The sequence below is a fragment of the Schistocerca americana genome, chromosome X (genome assembly GCF_021461395.2).
Source record: "Schistocerca americana isolate TAMUIC-IGC-003095 chromosome X, iqSchAmer2.1, whole genome shotgun sequence".
In the NCBI taxonomy this organism is placed as follows: Eukaryota; Metazoa; Arthropoda; class Insecta; order Orthoptera; family Acrididae; genus Schistocerca; species Schistocerca americana.
The window spans coordinates 847290150-847313072 of record NC_060130.1 but is presented as its reverse complement, the minus strand read 5'-3'; the positions used below and the strand labels follow the sequence as shown (position 1 = coordinate 847313072).

Below are 22923 nucleotides of genomic sequence, written 5' to 3'. Positions count from 1 at the left end.
TCTCTTCTGCCCTCTGTCTAAACTGCAACACTTTACTGTCTGCCACTCCCACCATACTATCCGTCCCCCTCCCCACCCCAGCCTCCTCCTTACCCCCACCCAGTCGCCACTTCCATCATGCACTGGTGCTGCTGTTCACAGTGTGGTTTCAGTTCTCTGAGACTGCAGACGTGTGTGCAAGTTGCGTCTGTGAGAGAGTGTGTGCGTGTGTGTATGTGTGTCTAATGCTGACAAAGGCCTTTATAGCCGAAAGCTACAATTGTGTGAATCTTTTTGTTGTGCCTATCGAGACTCAGCATCTCCTCTATATGGTGAGTAGCAACTTTCCTTCTCTGGTATTGTTACAGTCTTGATATTTTGATATTTTTGACCCTTCCACCAAGTGATACATACCCGTATCTTCCAAGATGACCAATGAGCTTTCCCCCAATCAATTTGTGTGATTTTCACCTATAGCAGGCCTATTCCTGATCTCAATAAGCAAAAGGCCAATCTTAAGTGACTGAAGTTTTCCATCATGCTTCCCCCTATGTAGAGTCCCTATATCCCCTTTCCCAATAAACCACTTTGGTGTCAATTATGCCTTCTTCTTACTACCCCTAAATTCACACGTTACCCTGGTGCTCACCCCCCTAGCTTGGCCATTCTGTACAATTGTGTACAGAAGTGTGATATGATCTGTCACCTTTAGCCTATTCATGGTTATTAACATACTACCAGAACAGTACATTCATGCAGAACATGCTGTTTCCTTAGTGTGCAAGGATCTAGTGGACAGTCCAGCCCTGTTGTGCTATGCTGCCATATGTCCTCTGATCCCACTTCATCACATGTGCCAGTGTATGTACTGCAAGGAATAAAGTAGTTCTCATTTCCACTTGGTTGTGTGCCACCTGGCATGGCAACATGTTTCTATCCGTTTGAACTGGCCGGGTATGACACTGAATACATGAGTATATCAGGTGTGCATGCCTTATGGATGCAGGTATCTGACCACCTGGACAGCTGCCTGCCCACTCATTCAGTGCAGCAAAGGGTCATGGGATCAGCTTCTGCTACACCACACGCCGCCCATACATCGTGCACTAGGTGTGTTCCACCACGGCCACCACATCATCATCATCATCATCACAGCCTGAAGAAGTTGACTGTGAGTGGTACATTTATTAGTATAGGGCTACATGAAGAATGCTGATCCACAAAAAAGGAAGAAGATGCAAGAAAATATATTTTAAAATTTAGCTTTATTTACAGCTTAATAGATGTATTAGATGAAACATGAATAAGCGTGTTTCTACATCTGAAAGATGATGTCTATTCAACAAAATTCTGTGCCAGTCGCGTAAGAGTGGCACTAGAAATGGCACTACATGGATTCAAATAAGGTTTGCTTTAAATACTTGCTGTAATGGCCTTGAGTGTTAGTTACCTTTGAAATTGGTCGTGGTGAGTTGACATTAGTGAAAAATGCCTTTAAGGTGACAAATATGCCACTATCAGCACCTCATTGACTTTGAACAAGATTTTGTAATAGGGCCATGAGAAGCTGGGTGTTCCTTCTGGGATACTGCAGAAAGACTTGGCAGCACTGTAGCCATTGCACGGTTGCAGACAGTGGTAGGTAGTCACGAGAATGTGAAATCAAAAGAAGACTGGTCTACGGACAGGCATAAGGCAATGCCGAGAGAGAAGACCATTGCATTCGATGTATGGCTCTGGCGCATCATACAGCATTTGCAGCAACAATTTCAGCAGCAGTTGGCACCACAGTGACACAGGAAAGCCCGCATCTCGTGGTCGTGTGGTAGCGTTCTCGCTTCCCACGCCCGGGTTCCCGGGTTCGATTCCCGGCGGGGTCAGGGATTTTCTCTGCCTCGTGATGTCTGGGTGTTGTGTGCTGTCCTTAGGTTAGTTAGGTTTAAGTAGTTCTAAGTTCTAGGGGACTGATGACCATAGCTGTTAAGTCCCATAGTGCTCAGAGCCATTTTTTGACACAGGAAACTGTTACAAACTGGTTACTTGAAAGACAGCTCCAAGCCAGGCACCCTTTGGCATGCATTCCAGTCCTCAAACCACCATCATTTGGAACTTCAGTGGTGTCAAGTGAGAGCTCACTGGAGGGCAGGATGGAGGTCTGTTGTATTTACTGGTGAAAGCTGGTTCAGCCTTGGTGCCAGTGATGACCATTGTGTTGGTCAAAAGTAAGGCAGTTGACGGCCTGCAACCAACCTGTCTGCATGTTACACACATTGGAACTACACCTTGAGTTCTGATCTGACTATTGGAGCACTCTCATGGTTAGTCCACGCATCCTGACTGCAAAACTATATGTCGATCTGGTGATTTCACCTGTTGTGCTGCCATTCATGAACAGCATTCCAGGAGGTGTTTTCCAACAGGATAATGCTCACTCACATACCGCAGCTGTAACCAGACATGCTCTACAGAGTTTTGGCCTGCTCAATCACCAGATCTGTCACCAATCAAGCACATATGGGACATCATTGGATGATAACTCCAGCATCATTCATAAACAGCATTAACTGGCCCTCTATTGACTGACCAAATGCAACACACATTGAACTCAATCCCACAAACTGACATACAGCACCTGTACTACACAAAGCGTGCATGTTTGTATGCTTGGATTCAACATTCTGGAGGTTACACTGGTTATCAAGGCACCAGCATTTCAAATTTGTAATGGCTTATCTCGCACTTAGATTAACCTGTAATCTTGCAATATTAACCACTTGAATATGTTATCTAGACACATGTGTTCAGTAACTTTCATTATTCTACATCAATCATTTTTTAGTGTTGTGATTTTTTCTGTCAGTGTATGTGTGATGGAACGGGAAGGATTTTGTGAACTGTGATTTATTAATTAAAACTTCTGGGCTGAATTGCCGTGCTCCATATATAAAACTACTTCTCCTTCCTGACGTTTCATTGCCTACTGCGGGCAACATCTTCTGAGGTGAGTCAGCGACTGGCTGCTAGGCGCTTGAGGTCCTGCTTATATAGAGCACTTAGATGGCACCACCACTCACCATGTGCTTTCAACTTTAAAACTATCTCTGGCTAGTGCCATCTCTCTCGATTACAGGTAATTGATTGTCACTTCGTTGGTACAAAGTCAACCACCATATCTTGTCTAGTTTTAATCCTCCTCCATTTTTACTAAAATTATTTTCATGGTATGGGGGCCCAGATTTCAGTCACAGTGTGGTACACAATTTTAATCTATGACATAATTTCAGCTCCCTAATTTGTTTACTTGGGTATTTTACTTATTTATTATTTTTTCTTTTAATTTTTAGTCTTAGTACTACTTTGCCTTTTCTTAACAAGAGGGCCAGTCAAAATTTAATGTTCCATCAACAGTGAACGTATTACTGGCAGCGCAATATCTTAGTTGGAAGAGGGCAGAAAATGAAAATTGTCATGATCTTGTACAATATTGGCATCCACACAAAGTGAGCAAAGCATAGAAAAATGAAATCAGGTAGTCTAGCTGGAAATTTTGGCCCCTTTCTTTTTCAATTAACCCCTAAATGTGTAGAAACTCCCCTCCATACTGACAGTAGAACTATGACAGAGACAAGTAAGAATAACGGAACACGCTTTCGCCTATCTACTAATCACATCTGAATGACAAAGTTCACTGACTTTTTTCTGCACACAGGTTACTGAGCATTGTTACATGAGTTGTGGGTGAAATATTAGAATCTGTGGTTACGTGCAAAAGACTTGAACTCGTTTCTTTGATAGTTAATCTGGGCTGCCTGATCATTTAACTTTAGAAGTTGTACAAACTTAACCATTGGTAAGCAGGCTCAATTATATGAAATAAAAAGTAAACAAAATCTTAAGATAATATTTACCTTTCCCTGAGATCCACAGCTCTGCCAATAATTATCAGAGCCATCCACAAGATGACGTGCGCATGCCTCTCTTGAAGATACTTTCAGAGTCTTTATACAATGAGCCCAATCCTGAACAAGGCCAGGGTTTAAAATTTCATCACGATGATAATATTTACCAGGTTTTCCAGCAAATATTGGAGCACTCCCTGCATATGAAACACAAATATTTATGCATTCACTTTTTATTGAAGCAGACAAAATGTAATCACAGAAAAATCAGAAAGTTAGTGAAAGTGGCTGTTTTCTGTTTAACTGTTGGTAGTCAGCAACGGGATATGAGGACAGCCAAATGTGAATACACTGGAACATTCCTGAACATGAATAATCACAGAAAATGTCTACATGGAAAAAGTGACAGGATACTATGCCTGTCAGTGCTGATGCTACAGCCAATATACATTTTATTCAAGAATAATTATAAGAAAATGATTTTTAATCTCCATTTCAATATTGCAGACAATGATTAACTACAGAAAACATCAAATCCTAGAGTACTACATTGAGTTCTCAGATGATTTCCAAAATACAAGGTTAAAATCTGTTGCATACCTTCAGAAAATTTCAAAATGGTCAAAGCACTGGAATGTAGACTTTACCTATGGTGAGTTATGCAGTTTTATTGCACTCTAAAAAATATAAGTGGAAATGCATTGCTTGAAATAAACTGCAGTACACAAAAGCACGAAACATCTAGCTCACATTCACCCTAAACAATTTCATTTTTTAAAATGGTTGATCTGATTATCTTCCTGGTAGATTTTTTTCAGTCATGCTAGCTGAATGCTGGAAGAGTTTATAAGTATAGCAAGAATTTGCATCTGAATTATATAGTTAAATACAATATTCTTCAAGTCACTATTAAATGATTAAAAAATGGACCACTCATAATAAAAGTGAAGTGCTGAGCACATAAAAAATGATGACTCATACCCTTTTTAATATAAGCTAACTGCCTGCCCCAATTTAGCTTTTAGTTTTATGATTTCATTTTTCTTCTTTGATCCACTGGTATTCCATTATCATGAACTGCAATGCCCTGCCCCCCAACGAACCCTATACTGTTTTCCTCTGTGCCTTCCTGTCTCACACCTGATTCATCCATCATCTGATCAGATTTTGTTAATATTCTCATTTGCAAATTAGTTAGACTTCCACAATCCCCTTCCATGAACATCTGGGTGCAATTTGTCATGTCCGTGACAATTAACTCATATAGTTACAAATGAAATATGGTCAATTATTTTATGATACATACTCTATATAGACCCTCTATAAGCCAAATTCCACTAATGAAATATCACTGTCAGTACCAACCAGGTTCATAGATGCAATTGAAGAAATGGCGATGACCTCTCTTTGTGAAGAAACAATTTTCACAATAATTAAAATGTTCACAAGTCTTGCACTTGTAACGATGGCCAGTGATCGGAAAAGCTCGGCAGTTATCACATGATACAGTTGGGTGACTGCTTGAAACAACTTCCATCTCTGATATAACACCCGTCCAGTCGCTTTGTTGTGGAAAGTCAACACTGATTTCTCTTCCATTACTACTAACACCTGTAAACCAAAGTTAAATTAAATTATGACTAAATGATATATAATTATGAAGTAATATTATTTCCAGCTCTCGGGGAAAAAATTGTTTTTCAAAAGTAGACATTTGTTGGAGAAGAAATGTTAAGGTAACTCTATAGATAAGTCCTCTCTCCTTGCTTATGAAAATAGTATTTCCACAAATATAATGAACACTTGCGAACAGAAAACTGAAAAAAGTTAATAAAATTTTTGCTTCAGCCATATTTCAATTCAACATCTCTCATTCGTTTTGTTCTTTGACAAGATTGGCACGCCTTGTAGCAGCACATTTTGTTTCTTCATGTCAATAGCTTTTTCTTTTAAGTACAGTAGCAGTCACACATCACAAAATATGAGAATGTTCTGCCACATGAGCCAAATTTTTGATGAGCTACCGAATGCCTCTTGTAGTTATGAGTAGCTAACTTATCATCATTTATTGATACAAAAGAAAACAGTTAACACAGAAAATGATGTTGGCTCAAATGGCTCTGAGCACTATGGGACTCAACTGCTGAGGTCATTAGTCCCCTAGAACTTAGAACTAGTTAAACCTAACTAACCTAAGGACATCATACACATCCATGCCCGAGGCAGGATTCGAACCTGCGACCATAGCGGTCTCGCGGTTCCAGACTGCAGCGCCAGAACCGCGCGGCCACTTTGGCCGGCAGAAAACGATGTTATCACGTAGGATATCATATTTTATCACCAGCTGACCATTTCTCAAGTGCCTTGGACGGTGCAATTGAGACACGCAAATCCCAGTAGTCCGCAGCTCGCGGTCGTGCGGTAGCGTTCTCGCTTCCTGCGCCCGGGTTCCCGGGTTCGATTCCCGGCGGAATCAGGGATTTTCTCTGCCTCGTGATGACTGGGTGTTGTGTGATGTCCTTAGGTTAGTTAGGTTTCAGTAGGTCTAAGTTCTAGGGGACTGATGACCATAGATGTTAAGTCCCATAGTGCTCAGAGCCATTTGAACCAAATCCCAGTTTTTTTTTAATTTTTATTTTTTATTTTTTTTTTATAATTGACAGATTCATTATTATTTTCATACCATTTCCACCTATAACAATTTTTTAATTTCAAAAGACGTCTATTCAAATAATAGCATATCCTTCTCCACAGACATGCTGCAGAAAGCTTAAAATACTAACAATGCCTCAAGTGAATGTACATTTGTACCACATCCACATAATATTTATTGCCTACGGATAAATAAAGAAATAATGAAAATATGTTTTATAGAACAATGTCAACCTTGAAGATTTTAAGAGGAATGCTATCTTTCATAGGTACAACACTTGAAACAGCACATTACTCAATACACAGCAAAGAAAAAGAACTAACAAGGAAAGGTACATGAGCTGCATAGGTGTTAAATTTTACAGCAGACTCCCATTCTACATCAGAAAATTTCAAGATGAAAACAAATTTAAAGCACAAAATAAAAATTTCTACTTGAACAATGTTTTTACATGGTAAGTGGCTACGTTGGCCAATATGATTTTTCTATTATGATTATATTACACATCTGATGTAAAACTTTTACTGAATCAATGTCATGTATAAAAGGATTTGCTGGTTAAGGGAAACAAAGGTATAGGGTTATGAAAAACTGATTATCAATTTGTAATAACAGAAGCATATATATGTACAGAAATTTGAATTACTATGTATGGATGACTGTAGTATCTTGTGTGTATTACTTTATGTACACACCTGTATTTGTATGTTCCAATTGCCTTGTAATACAAAATTTACATGTACATTTGGACCATGTCCATACAACATTTGTTACCTACAGATAGATAGAGAAATAAAGAAATTGAAAAAAAATCACAATTTTATTTCATTTTTTAAATTAAATTCTTTTTTAAAAATATTCTCCGTTTTGTGTATGTTTCTTCCAGAATTGTGGTATGTAGAGTATAAACGTTTATCTTCTTCAATTTCATTTGCACTTTCTATTATGAGTAAACTACTGATACAAACGAGTAAGCAAGGAAGCAAAATCTATGTAATCAATATGGCAAATCCAGGAGCTATCAGACACAGTTTGGCTAATGGAAAGTGTTTATAATGACATGTAGAATGAAAAGAGTGATAATGCAATGGAATTTCTCTGTTCTGTAAATACTGAATCAAAACGAGGATATAAATATGTAGCAGAGGAAATTAAAGAATTTTAAAGAAAGATGTTAGCTGTGTTTTATAATCATTTGAAACAAATTCAAAGCCATGGACCATAAATAATTCTACAAAATACTCTAATGTAACTGAATTTCATTTATGATGTATATTTTCAGACTGAAGCGATGCATAAAAATGTGTATCATGGCATCGATTCAAACCCGGGTCTCCTGCTTACTAGGCAGATGCACTAGCCACTATGCCACTCAGGGGCAGTGGCTTTGCAGAACTGCAGAAATTACCCTAGCATGCCTCCATCCTCAGTCCAAATTTCCATTCACGCTTCAGCCCACTCAGCATTTCCCCTAAACTCAAACAGCACTGCAGAGGCTTTCCAACTGTATAGGAATACCACCTCAGAATCAAATGAAGTGGGGGTCCTCCCTGAAACCCAGGCATAGGTCTTTAATCAAATGAAACTATATGGTATAGTCTGTCTGCAAACTCAAGAGTGAGCAGTGCTTTTGGTGGGGGAAGTTGCCTTTCCCAGAAGAATCCTGCCACTGGCCTACAGGGGCACCCAAAATCAGTTTCCCGTTACCTGTCTAGCGGTGTAGATCGGCATGCAGTGACATACCTCGATTCTGTTCATGCGACCTTAGTTGCCAGTCAGTCAGTTAACTTTGTACACTTACTGATATACTTCGCTATGCGGAAGTGATGGATAATCGCCATACATTGCAACAAAATGCACAGTATCCAAGGAGAGGAGGTATGTGTGGAGTGTTCAATCATTGTTCAATCATCTCTATTGTTATTACAGCATTTGTTAAAGAGGCAACACAAAAAGAACTGTTGGCTACTATTACCAGTCACAATCAAAGGGCTGAAATTTATGCAAACATCAGCCTCACCACAATAGGATGCATACAAAAGGAACACGAAAATAAACAACAAGAAGCATTTAAATGTATTCAGTCAATAAATCTCTACATCAGTTACTATTCACCTTATTCTAGGACATATTGCTTAAAAACATGTATGCAATAGCTATCCTAAACACTGCTGATATTTTCCTTTGAAACATGTACACCGATTCTGGACTTCTATGTGCAAAGCTTGACATACGAGGTGCCTTCACATATTAATTTTTATTTCTTGATAAGAGCTTTATTTGTTAATTTACAGCAATGTTATCCTCTTCAAAATGTTGCCCATTACATACTATAGACTTATTCCAGTGCTTTTTCCAATTTCCGAAACACTTTTTGAAATGTTTCTCTGGGATAGTTTATAGCTGTCTTAACTATCCGTTTTTAATCTCATCTATGGTTGTAAAACTGTTGTCCTTAAAGGACAAATGTTTATACCTCCTGTAAGCCATGTTTTACTCATGGCAAACCCACCAAAAGCAATATTTAACATGTCTAAAAATTTGATACACTTCATTCCATTCTTATAACAAAATTTAATACAGATCATTTAATCTATTTATATTCAAAACAAATAATTGTTGATACTACTGAAATATATGTAACCTTTTTGACAGCTGACAATAGACTAAATACCCAATATGCATAACATTGTACAGATACTTTTTAGACATGTTTACAATGACAGTGAAAAGAAAGGTAGTGCGAATTGGACTAATACAACATGCAAAGTTATACATTTCTTGTTTCTTTTTAAACAATCTTCGTGTTGCAAGAATTGTTACATTTCAATGCAGCCCTTCAAAGAAAACTGCTACCTTTTAGTAGAAACACAAAGTAAGAAGATGCCCAAAATTCTACAGATTGATTACACTACATGGGGTTCGCTTTACAAACAGCAGTAGAGGAACACACATTCAGGCAAACAGACATTCAGTTCTATGTTTGTAGTAGAATCCTGACTTCCGTTTCTACGTCAATATTATTTATTCTATAATTATGCGTCTCGGAAGAAGCTATTGTCTTTTGTATTCCTTATAGTCTTAACGCATTTATCTAAAAATAAACGCTGCCGGGATGTATCTGTACACGGCGTCACCACAGATTTAAAGCACGCGCCACAACAGGTCCGGTACTATGTTGTGAAACAGCTTGTAGAAGTGCCTTGCAGTGTAGCTGGGTAGGCAGAGTCGGGACTCTGCTTGCTCGCTCTTGAGTTTACTGGCAGACTATACCAGTGAACCCCACTCCAGAGTTCCTCATTTTGTTTGATGCTGAGGTGCTATTCCAATACAGTTGGAGAGCTTTTGCAATGCTGTTTGAGTTTTGGGCGTTGAGGGATGAATGTGAATTTGGACTGAGAAGGGAAGTGTACTAGAGCAGTTAATGTAGCTGTGCAAAGCCACCAGGTTTGAATCCTGGCCTTGGTAAACATTGTCATTCATCTACATCTACATCTACATCTACATTTATACTCCGCAAGCCACCCAACGGTGTGTGGCGGATCATTTCAGTCTGTATATATACTCCACAGATGTTTGAGACTTGAGAAGGTCTCTGGAACCATACAGTTTCATTTGAATTTCACTTGTGATAAAATAACAAGAGAAGTGAAATACAAGTTTTAATGCATTAAAAAACAGAGAATAAATGATGGATACTGACTTGTGACAATTCCAACTGAGCCATGAGTCACTGACCCCCATTTATACTTTGGAGTCCTGACAGACTGCTTGACTTTAACTCTATCCCCAACTTTCACTGGTGGAGGTGGAGATAGGAATGGAAGAAATCCTATAAGTTCCACGTGTATAAAACGAACCCAGTATGGGCTTCCCATATTTTGCCAATCAACCTGAAACAGAAACACAGGTAATGTAGTAAACTTCACTGATGACAAAATATTTTCTGAATAAAAATGAGAATTAGTGTTCACTATCATGAGTGCATGAACTTCATGTGTGTCAACACAAAACAAAACAAACAAGTAATTGTCCTCTTCTCATTTATGTTGCAAACAAATAATTATTTTAAGTGTGGTGTTATTTATGATGAATTGTGTATTTCTACTTTTCCTCACAAACTGCTGACAGCCAGTACATAAGCTGACAAATTCAAGCTGTGTACTGGACCAGGAATTGGACTTTACTGAACAGTGGTCAAGCCTGAAAAGCTGAAGAGAGTGACTGGCACAGCTGAAGTTCTCAGTGCAGATTGTGAATCATGCCTGGATAGCTCAGTAAATAATAGCACTGCCTGTAATGAGTGAGGATCCACGCTCAAGTTAATGGTCCAGCACAAAACTTCATCCTGTCAGCTGTCAGCATGGCCATCTGCCATGCAGTTCTAATGTGTCGGGAAGTTTTCATGGCAGGGAGATTCATTCTGGAACAGAGAAGCTGCTGCTGCTGCAGATTTACTGGCAGGACTGCAAAGTTGAAATCTGGCTACAGGTTAACTAGCACCAGTCACTAGGCCACAGATGCTTTGCATGGAGACTGTAGAGTGGATTTTGGTTTTGGCATTTAGAATTTGACACCAAGGACAGTAGTACCCATACTCAACTGACACATTGTAACACAGATCATACCTTTACAAAGCTAATAGAAGCACTATAAATTATACTAATATTCACAAGAAATTTTATATCTGTGGGAACATGTCAATCATATAGCTGGTGCCAATAGGAAAGTGCAGTGATACCTCTCTCTCATCAAAAAGCCAAAAAATAAACAGTTCTTCATGTAAAGAATGTGGAAAACAAATGATGAAATGTATTTCGTGTATAAAGTGCAACTACTGGTTACAGGAAAGTGCACAAAAGTGAACCCAAAATTCATCTTAGATGATTTTCCATTGACATACGATGTCTGTTTACATTTCAAAATGGCTGAGCTTGTAAGTACAGTGCATTCACAAACAGAAATTATCAATTTACTACAAAATGATGCTGAGGTATTAAAACTAAAATGCTGACTATAAATAAAGAAAATTACAGATTAATATGAGAAAGACTGTCGTGTGTGTGAAATCCACCAGTCAAAAATACAAGACTGCAACAATACATGAGTGCACACAAACTTTAATGACAATAACATATCCAGTGTTTCCAATGATGTCAAGATTTATACAACAAGTCATAAATCTGTAGATAAATAGAAATGGAAGTTGATGAAATACAGCAATGAAAATACAAGAGCACAGATATGCAATGAAATAAAAATGGATTTCTAATAATTACCAACTTGCTGTAGAAAAATATTGCTGTCCCCAACTGCAAAATTGATGTGCGACCAGGAATTAGAACACAACAACTTGACATTCATTTCAAAAATATGGGAAATGCAAAACAAGTGACCACACAACCAGTTTCTGAACCCAAACATAATTACAGAGGTGTCTTTGTACATGTTAGAACAAATCTGTCAAGGACCAGCAGCAGTGAAGAAGTTGTTACTAACCAGGCAAGAAACATGATTCATTCAGCAAGAAGTGTCTATGCATAATCCAAGTTCATAGTCAGAGAATCCTAAAAGGTCAGTGAGTGATAAATACACCTCCAAGACAAACCATGCCATCAATGAACAATATGATCATCTTCAGGTAGTTTTCACAGGTGCAAACAAATTTCTTCATGCAGATTGTCTAGGAAAGGATGGCATGCATTTAATTAGATTGGGGTCTGCAACATTCAGCAGAAGGTTTATACAGTAGAAACAAAGGAAACTAATATGCCCTAATGGGAGTGAAAAATCAGATGTTCCAGCTGAAAAAGCCAAATGTAAGTATCAACCAAAAAATGAAGCACTAGAGAATATGCTTCCAGAACAAGTCAGCAAAAGGAAATTACATAAAAGTACTATACTGGAATACACGGGAAATTGGTAACAAGAAACAAAGGAGATTGCTTACAAATCACTTCTGTGACCCATCCTAGAATACTGCTCAAGTGTGTGGGACCTGTACCAAATAGGACTAGCAGGGGATATTGAACATGTAGAGACAAGGGTACCATGAATGGTCACAGGTTTGTCTGACCAATAGGAGAGTATCACTAAGATGTTGAAAGAACTGAACTGGCAGATTCTTGAAGACAGAAGGAAACCATCCTGTGAAAGTCTACTAACAAAGTTTCAAGAACTGGGCTTAAATGATGACTCTACAAATATACTACAACCCACTAAATATTGTCCCTGTAGGGATCATCAGGATAAGATTAAATTAATTACAGCACACACAAGGGCATTTAAACAATGGGGAAAACACACACCGTACCTGAATGGAATAGGAAAAAGCCCCATAACTAGTACAGTGGGATGTACCCTCTGTCATACACTTTACTGTGATTCACAGAGTATCAATGTGCACGAGCTTGAAAGTGTAGAATATACATATGTACTGTACTTCACTATGCACCATGTCTGCTCTGGGATAGAAAGACGTTTAATACCAGATAACAGTCTGAGTCTTCATACTGCAGAAAATGAAGAGAAAGAGGTGGAGTTGTTATTTTTGTTAAGAACTATGTCAAGTGTAATTCAACTGATATAAACAACTTTTGTTTAGAGCATCATTTTGAAGCATGTGCCATTGACCTGACTGTAAATAATTCTGCCTTGTTAATTGATGCAATATATGGGGCACCTTCAGGGATTCTTAGCTTCTTTTTGAAGCAGTCTGACACACTTTTACTGCGCCCATTTAAAATGTACAAGAGATATTATAGTACTTGGAGATTTAAATATCAATTTCCTAACACACAGTAGTGGGAAGATGAACCTGGAGAATTTGATGTAAATATACAACGTTGTCTCAGTGCTCAATTTTCCAACCAGAGTAACTCCAAATTCAAGTGCCCTAATTGACAAAATTTTTGTAGACCAAGGGAAAGTGGCCAATATAATTATTGGTAAAATACTGAATGATCTCTCTGACTATGATAAGAGACTTACCATTAATAATGTGAATATCTGTCAGAATAAAACTGAGTCTCAATGGAAGGCAGTCAGACCCATTAATGAAGAACCAACCACGTGTTTAAATCACATCTTCAAGATAGAAACTGGAGACACTTCTATTGTGAAGTAGGTGTCAATTTCAGATATAATCTGTTTAGCAATGAAATTGCAGCACTATTTGAAGATTTCTTTAAAAAAAAAAAAAAAGTTAAAGGAATTGACCCAAAGGAACCACAAAAAAAACATGGGTAACAAAGGGAAGGATATCTTGCAAACAGCAACAAGAATTGTACATTACAGTGAGAAATTCAGGAAACCCTACCCAAACAAATCATTATAAAAAGTACTGTAAAATAGTAAGTGAAGTAATCAGTCGAAAAGTTTATATTTAGCTCCAAAATTAACCAACCCTGTAATAAAATCAAAATAGTCTGGAACGTGGTAAAGGGATGAGATAGGTGCCGTCTATGCCAGTAAAACCAAGGACATTGTCTTAAACATTGATGATAAAACACATAAGCAAGCCCAAGATAATTTCAGAAATCTTCAATGGCCATTTCTTAAGCACTGCTGATAAAATAGGTTGCATTGGCTCCTTAGAAAGAGCCGTGAAAGTACTGAAACACCATTTTCCTACTTCTGTAATTGAGAGAAGCATGTCCTCCATAACTAGAAATTAAGTAAAGAAAAACATTCTCTCTTTAAAAAGCAAAGTATCATCAGGTGTAGATAACATTACTAATAAACTTCTAAACGTCTGCTCAGACCAATTTTTCAAAGTTTTGGCTCACATATTAATGCTTTTATGTATCAGGATGTCTTCCCAGATGGAGTGGACCTTCCTAAGGTGAAGCTGCTTCTCAAATGGGAGATACAACATAAGCCACAAATTACTCTCTCATCTCTCTCTTTTGGCCAGATTCATAAAAGTCCTTGTGAAAAAACTGCATTGCAGAATTGTGAGGCACATAAAAAACTTTGACATCATCAGTGAAAAACAGTTTGGTTTCCGAAAAGGCTTGTACACAACTGAGGCTGTATTCTCTTGCACAAATGATGTTCTGTTTGGGAGTGGAACAGGGAGACAAGATGCTAGTTGTGGTACGAGGTACCCTCCGCCACGCACCATATGGTGGATTGCGGAGTATGTATGTGGATGTAGATGTAGATGTACATGTTGGAATCGCTACACCAAAAAGTGAAGCCAGTTGGTATATTTTGTGATCTTTCTAAAGCTTTTGACAGTGTGAATCACACAATACTTCTCAACAAAGCACGCCAATATGGCATCAGAAGGGCAGTGGGAAACTGGCTAAAACCTATCTCTATGACAGGAAGCTACCTCTTGATCTGCTTCTGTTTCTCATATATGACCAACCTCTGTCACACAAAACACTCAAGTTCACTATGTCTGCTGATGGTACTAGCACTGTGATAAACAAGAAACACTCCACCAAGCTGGAGCAGGAGAGAGGTCTCCCACCAACTCTCAGGCAGTGAACAAGACAAAATAGCCCTGCCTTACAGGGATGAACAGAAACTACCTTTGCTGGTAAAATATAACACCAGATCAGCTACTTTGGCATCGTCTACTAGCACCAGAGGTACCTTGTCATGAAGATTAAGATGCTGCCTCAAAGCAGCCAAACTAGAGCAGTCTATGAGAAAATGGGCCACTGTCAGGCAGGCTCCGCATCGGCAGTGAGGGGGATCCTCACATCAGAGAATTTAGCCATGCGTCAGCCAAGCACGGCCAATGTGGAGTCAACAGATGATGGTGAATTCCCTGCAAGAAGCATGCAGGGAAGGCTGCCACATGCTCGTAGTCTCCTTAATCGTCCTGAGTTTGTTTGGGGAGATCAGGACAGACCATTCTGAGTTCCTGACTTCCAGCAGTCAATGGCGCATAAACGACTGAAGGTCCTCTGATTCTGGGACCCCCATTTTCCTAGCTTGATGGAAGTCACCCCCGATATCCTGGATAGCCATAACCAGTGGGTGAGGAGAGTAGCACTGGTCTGTAGCCTGAAGGCTGCTAAGGGAGTCACTGCAGATTAGGATACTCTTGCCAGTGCAAGAACGAACTTGGCTAAGGGCTAATTTAATGGCTGTCAATTCAGAAATGAACACACTGCAGTCATTTGGCAGAGAGCGGAGTTCAGTGCACCATACATGTGTGTATGCAAAGCCTATTTGTCTGTTGATGTTGAATTATTGGTAAATACCACTTCCAAACATGGGTAAGTCTCAAGGACAGCCAGAAACAGATGGCAAAAAATTGTGGGGTTAACGGAATCTTTTGGACAAAAGGACACTTTGAGACAAATCTGAGGTTAGGGCATAAGCCAAGGAGGCAGATGCGATGTCTCCCTGACCAGAGGCAACAGTGGAAGCAGTTGCAGTTCCAAACAGAGACACTGGAAGCAGGCAGCAATTGTAAATCCAGTTCTGGGTTGCTGTTGTGGGACGTGGAGTTCCTTCCATAGAAAAGGACATGGTAGCTGGGATGGTGGTGGTGGTGGTGGTGGTGGTGGTGGTGGTGGTTAGTGTTTAACGTCCCGTTGACAATGAGGTCATTAGAGACGGAGCGCAAGCTCGGGTTAGGGAAGGATTGGGAAGGAAATTGGCCGTGCCCTTTCAAAGGAACCATCCCGGCATTTGCCTGAAACGATTTAGCGAAATCACGGAAAACCTAAATCAGGATGGCCGGAGACGGGATTGAACCGTCGTCCTCCCGAATGCGAGTCCAGTGTGCTAACCACTGCGCCACCTCGCTCGGTAGCTGGGATGTACAGGGTTGCTACAAACATGTATAGTGTAATTCAGCAGCTGCTGTTGGCACCTGATAGGTAATGGAGGGACTCCAGCCTTGACTAGTAGGCTGTTCACAGAGCTAGTTTGGAAGGCTGATGATGATGATGATGATGATGATGATTATATGTTTACGAGACTAAACTACTGGGTCACCAGTCCCATCTTATCATGAGAGAAACATGTAACATGGTAAAAAATGAAGAAGAAGAAGAAGAAGAAGAAGAAGAAGAAAATGGAGATTTGGCTGCTCACACTATATAAGTAAGTCAAACAGTTTAAAAGGGCGTGACAGTAGTTGTAGCATCATACATAAAATAAAAGAGATAACCCAGGCAGAACCCTGCACAAGGGAGTCTAAAGGTCACTTGGTGAGTAACCTGCTACAGGGGGAGGCTCTCACACTGACAACCAACCCTAACACTGGATGTGGAAGAGTATTATAGGTTAGAGTAAAATCTGCTCTCCCTCAGGAAATGCATTACTTTGGTAGTGACCATCATGTCACCCACAAGCATCTAAGGTGGTAAGACAGGCAAGCTGCGTGTGTGCCACAGATCGGCCAGAAGGGCACACTCAACAAGAATGTGCACTATCGTCAGTAGACTACCGCAGTTGCAGTGAGGAGAATCCTCCCAATGCAGAAAGAACTCATAGGTGAGTCTTGTGTGACCGATGCATAGTTGGCACAGCACAATGGCATGTTTCCAAGAGGCCTGGAAAGATGTATGCCACACCTTAGGGACCCTTTAATTGATCTCAACTTGTTTTGTAACATAACAGCCTACCATTCCAATTCCAATAGCATCAAAATGTTACGTAGAAGTCATAATCTTGAGTCTGGGTCCGGTATCCCAGCATCAAGTTGATCTCCTGTAGTTCTGTCTTTAGCTAGATGGCCGGCGAGTTCATTTCTTGAAATGCCTATGTTGCTCAGCGTGCAGATGAAGGTCACCGTCTTTACAGAGCTGTAGAGGTCAGCCAGTGCGTGCTGGATGTTGGCGACCAAACAATTTTTGGGATAGCCTTTTAGGCAACTATTGGAATAGCTATAGATCAGAAAGTTCATCGTGGCCTGGGATGTGATGAACAGCAAAGCCTGAGGGATGGCAACCAACGCTGCAGTGTATAAACTGCAAGCACTTGGCAACAGTGCCTCTTATGTCCCCTTGCATGAGTACAACTGTAACCAACCTTGTTGTTGACTTTCGATCCACCTGTGTAGATGCATACCGAATTAGAATAATCATGGGGGATTTAAAGGAAAAGGTGTTGGAGAAGGGTAGGATCAGTATCCTTCTTGGGACCACAAAAGAGTTTCATCCATATTGCAGGACAGGGTACAGCCCATGGGGGATGTCGAAAGGGAGCTCTAGGAACACAGGCTAATAGAGGCTGCTGGAGGTCCTTCAGTAGAATATCACATTGGCTCCCAGTTGATCTTCCCAGTTTTGGGTGACGCACAATCAGTCTGAACTGCTGGTTGTGGAGCAGAGTTGAGTGTCATGGGTGGGTAGGTATCTGACAGATAGTGACTGTGTAACTTGTCAGATACTGCTGTCACCTAACCCGCAGTGGTGCGACACCAACTTCCGCAAGGAGGTTGTCAACATGGCTCGTACTGAGGGCCCCATTGCCAACCACATGCCAGTGTGGTGAACAGGGTCCAACAGACTCAGTATGGATGGTGCATAGTCCAAGCAGGATAAACTTAGTGCTTTGTAAAATCTCAGAAGAACTGTGCGGTCTGTGTCCCACAAGGAGTGCCTATGAAAATGGAGAGCATTCAGCTTCTTCATGCAAGTTACCTTCAGCCGGTAGACATGTGGTAGCCAAGTTAACTTGTGGTCAAATAAACTATCTAAGAATTGTAAAGTTTCAATGACTTCAAGTAACTGGTCATCAAGATATATTTCTGAGTGCATATGCACAGTCTGGGGTCGACAAAAATGCATAACTCATGATTTTTCAGTGGAACATTGATAGTCTTGATTCGGGGCCCAGTCCTGGGCTCTCCAGACACCCACCTGAAATTGAACTTAGTGGTGTGCAGTGATGCAGAAGCACAGTACAGACAAAGACCATTCATGTATAGTGACGGAGAGATTGGGGGGCCCCACAGCATTTACGATACCACTGATGGTGACAGCAAATAGAGTTATGCTCAGAACCGACCCCAGAGGACTCCAGTTTCCTGAACATATTGGTTACTAAGAGACAAACTGATATGGACCACAAAAAAAATTTGATAGATAAGAAATTCTGGATAAAAATGGGTAAACTGAAACCCCACTCATGCTGTGTAGAGAGGATGTGATGTCACCAGGTGGTATGGTACGCCTTCTGTAGATCAAAGAACACAGCAATCAGATATTGGTGATGCACAAACGCACTGTACATTGCAGATGCCAAATGATCCAGGTTATCTGTGGTGGGCCGGAAAGCCCAAAAGCCCGAGAGCTGCTTTGGAATCACGATATATGCCCTCTGGTATTGAGGCACCAACAAAGATGGTGGTTGGCCATTCGTTCGAATAGCTTACACAGTCGATTCGTTAGAGAGATTGGATCATAGTTAGTTAGTGGGTCCTTTCCTGGTTTCAGGACAGGAATAATAATACCTCCCCGCCACTGAGAGAGAAATACTCCCTCCTGCCAAATGTGATTAAAAAGCCCGAGGATATGTTTCATGCCATCAGCACTATGATGTTTGAAAATTTGGTTGTGGATCTTGGACCTCACACTGTTGACTGGGATCCAGTATCCACAATGCCGAGGGTGATGCTGAAGCATTTGCAACAGTCCCATAATCAAGGTGAGACAGAATAACGGCTTTATAGAGCCAAAAAAAGAGTAGAGCAATCTGCATCCCATCTAGGTTACTGAGGCAGCAAAGTGTATTGAGGTATCGTCACCACCTTTCCTTAAGTTGGCAAAGGTGGAAAGCCACATCAGTCCAGAAACAAAGGCCAGTCCAAAAAGTGGTGTCTCTTAACTACAAGAAGTAATTGATCATCCAGGTAAACCTCTGGGTGTGGGTGGGTAGTGTGATGGTGACATAAGTGCATGACGCAAGTCTTTGCGGCTGAAAACCAAAAGCAAGACCACACAACCACTGCTAGACCACTAATGGCCACCAGAAAGAGGAGGACACTTAGTACAGAATCCTGCGGGACCCTGCTGTCTTGGATATGGGAAGGTACCAAGTGAAGCAACCACTTGAACCCAAAACATATAGTGTCACAAGAAGTTCTTGACAAAAATTAGGAGTGGACTCCGGAGACCCTACTCATGTAATGTCACCACATCATGTCGTAAGCCTTCTGCAGGTCGAAAAAGACTGCAATGTGGTGCTGACGATGTGCAAGGGCCATCCGAATGATGGACTCCAGGTGAACCGAATTATCAGCAGCACAGCGGCCTTTGAGAAAACCGCCCCTGAGATGCAGCCAAAAGGCCCCAAGACTCAAGGAGCCAACATAGCCACTTGCTCAGCATACATTTGAGCAACTTGCAGAGAATGTCAATATGGCTGATTGGGCAATAACTGTCCACCTCAAGGCAGTTCTTACCAGGTTTCAGTAGCGGAACTATCACACTTTTTCGGCACTGAGATGGAAACTATCTCTCACTTCAGATCTGATTAAAGAGAGCAAGGATGTGATGCTGACAATCCACTGAGAGATGTTTCAGAATTTGGTTGTGGATGTGATGTGGCCCTCAAGCCACATCAGGGCAATAGGGCTAGGGCACTGGAGAGTTCCCATTCACTGAATGGAGTATTATATGGCTCCAGGGAGTGGGTAGTAAAAGATAACCAGATTTGATTCACCTGCTGTTTTAAGAGCTGAAAGGTGGGGTGATAGTTCTCAGACGCACATGCGCGAGCATAATGCTTAGCAAAATGATCAGTGACAGAATTTGTATTTTTTGCCCATACCAGCGAAGCAGAGGTACATGATCCAATGGTGGATACATACTATTCCCAGGCTTCTTGCTTTTGTTGTTTTATGAGGTAATGGACGTGGGCATGGAGCCATTTAAAAGCAGTAAAGTGCTCCAGTAAATGGTGCCGCTTCTGTCGTTGGAGAGCCAATGGCCTCAGCGATCTCTGGGGTCCACCTAGGTACCGTCTTCTCATGGGGAGATCCCAAGGAAGAGGAGAAGGCCTGGTTGGCTGCCAAAAGAATGGCTGCCATTTTATGTTGAACAGCCGCGTCAATACTGCCTTGTGACGGGAGCAAAGAATGACAGCAGAGGTGAACCCATCCCAGACAGCATTACAGAGAACCCATAGGGGCAGGTGTCCAGGGGAGCAATGCTGAGGAAGTGACAGGAAGACTGGGAAATGTTCACTACCACACAGGTCATCGTGAATCCTCCAGTGGATAGATAGTAGAAGACCATGGTTGTAAATGGAGAGATCAACGGCAGAATAAGTTTGGTGTGCCACACTTTTGGCATCAGAGTTCAAGAGGCATAGACTGAGCTGTGCCAGTACATCCTCGGACATAACATTATCTACATTTACATTCATACTCTGTAAGCCACCATACGGTATGTGGCGAAGGGTACCCTGTACTACTACTTATCATTTCCTCTCCTGTTCTGCTCACAAATAGAGCGAGGGAAGAACAACTGTCTGTATGCCTCCATATGAGCCCTAATTTCCTGAATATTATCTTTATAGTCCTTTCGCGCGATGTATGTTGGCGGCAGTAAAATTGTTCAACAGTCAGCTTCAAATTCTGGTTCTCTAAATTTTCTCACTAATGTTTCTCAAAAGAATGTCGCCCTCTCTCCAGAGATTCCGATTTGAGTTCCTGAAGCATCTCTGTAACACACGTGTTTTTCGAACCTACTGGTAGCAAATCTAGCAGCTCACTTCTGAATTGCCTCGATGTCTTCCTTCAGTCCAACCTGGTACCGATCCCAAACATTTGAGCAGTACTCAAGAATAGGTTACAACAGGGTCCTATATGTGGTCTCCTTTATACGTGAACCACTCTTTCCTAAAATTCTCCCAATAAATCAAAGTTGACCATTTGCCTGCCCTACCACAGTCTTCACATGCTTGTTCCATTTCATATTGCATTGCAACGTTACGCCCAGACATTTAAACGACTTGACTGTCAAGCAGGACACTAGTAATATTGTAACCAAACATTACAGGTTTGTTCTTCCTACTCATCCACATTTACTTATATTTTTTCACATTTAGAGCTAGCTGCAATTCATCACACCAACTGGAAACTTTGTCTAAGTCATACTGTATCTTCCTACAATACTTGACTTCAACACCTTACCATACACCACAGCGTCATCATCAAACAGCAGCAGATTGCTGTCCACCAAATCATTTATGTATACAGAGAACAACAGTCATCCTATCACACTTCCCTGGGGCACTCCTGACAATAACCCTGTTTTTGATGAACACTCGCCACTGAGGACAACATACTAGGTTCTATTATTTAAGTCTTTAAGCCAGAAGTCTTTAAGCCAGTCACATACCTGTGCAATTATTTGATATCCTCATACCTTCGTTAACAGCTGGCAATGGGGCACCATGTCAAATGCTTCTACATCTACATCTACATGGATACTCTGCAAATCACATTTAAGTGCCTGACAGAGGGTTCACCAAACCTCCTTCACAATTCTCTATTATTCCAATCTAACATAGTGCGCGGAAAGAACGAACACCTATATATTTCCGTATGAGCTTCGATTTCCCTTATTTTATCGTGGTGATTGTTTCTCCCTATGTAGGGGGGTGTCAACAAAATATTTTCGCTTTTGGAGGAGAAAGATGGTGATTGCAATTTCATGAGAAGATTCCGTCGCAATGAAAAATGCCTTTCTTTTAATGATGTCCAGCCCAAATCCTGTATCATTTCTGTGACACTCTCTCCCATATTTTGCAATAATACAAAATGTACTGCCCTTCTTTGAACTTTTTCAATGTACTCCATCAGTCCTATCTGGTAAGGATACCACATCATGCAGCAGTGTGGCAATCTAGAAATATGGAATTTGCCTGTTGCCCTTCATCCATAGTTCTCAGTGTATCATGAGAGAAAAAGGTAAGCTGAGTTTCACATTAATGATGCTTCCTAAAACCATGCTGATTCATGGACATAAGCTTCTCAGTCTCAAGACTATTTGTTATATTCAACCTGAGAATATGTTCAAGGATCCTGCAGCAAACAGAAATCAGAGATACTGGTCTGTAATTTTGTGGGTCTGTTTTCCTACCTTTCTTATATACTGGAGTCACCTGTGCTTTTTTCCAATGACTTGGAACTTCGTGCTGGGCAAGAGATACATGATAAATGCAAGCTAAATAAGGGGCCGCCAATGCAGAAGAGTACACTTTGTAAAAGCGAACTGAGATTCCATCTCAGCCTGGTGATTTATTTGTTTCCAAATCTTTCAAATGTTTCTCTGTGCCAGGAGTGCATATTTCTATGTCGTCCATACGGGAGTCTGACCGATGGTCAAATGACAATATTTTTGTATTTTTCTGCTATGTAAACAATTTATTTAATGTGAAATTTAAAACTTAGGCTTTTGTTTCGCTATC

General features: G+C 40.6%; 1 protein-coding gene across 1 annotated transcript in view; it reads right to left on the bottom strand.

Moving 5' to 3' along the window:
- The window catches only part of LOC124556600 (E3 ubiquitin-protein ligase HERC2), an 832907-nt gene that overhangs the window by 334256 nt on the left and 475728 nt on the right, over nucleotides 1-22923 (bottom strand). The window contains exons 47-49 of the mRNA XM_047130567.1: nucleotides 10235-10424; nucleotides 5244-5489; nucleotides 3888-4075 (exon numbers count right to left, since the gene is read on the bottom strand). Of these exons, the coding sequence (XP_046986523.1) occupies nucleotides 3888-4075; nucleotides 5244-5489; nucleotides 10235-10424 (624 nt within the window). The remainder of the gene's footprint in view (nucleotides 1-3887; nucleotides 4076-5243; nucleotides 5490-10234; nucleotides 10425-22923) is intronic.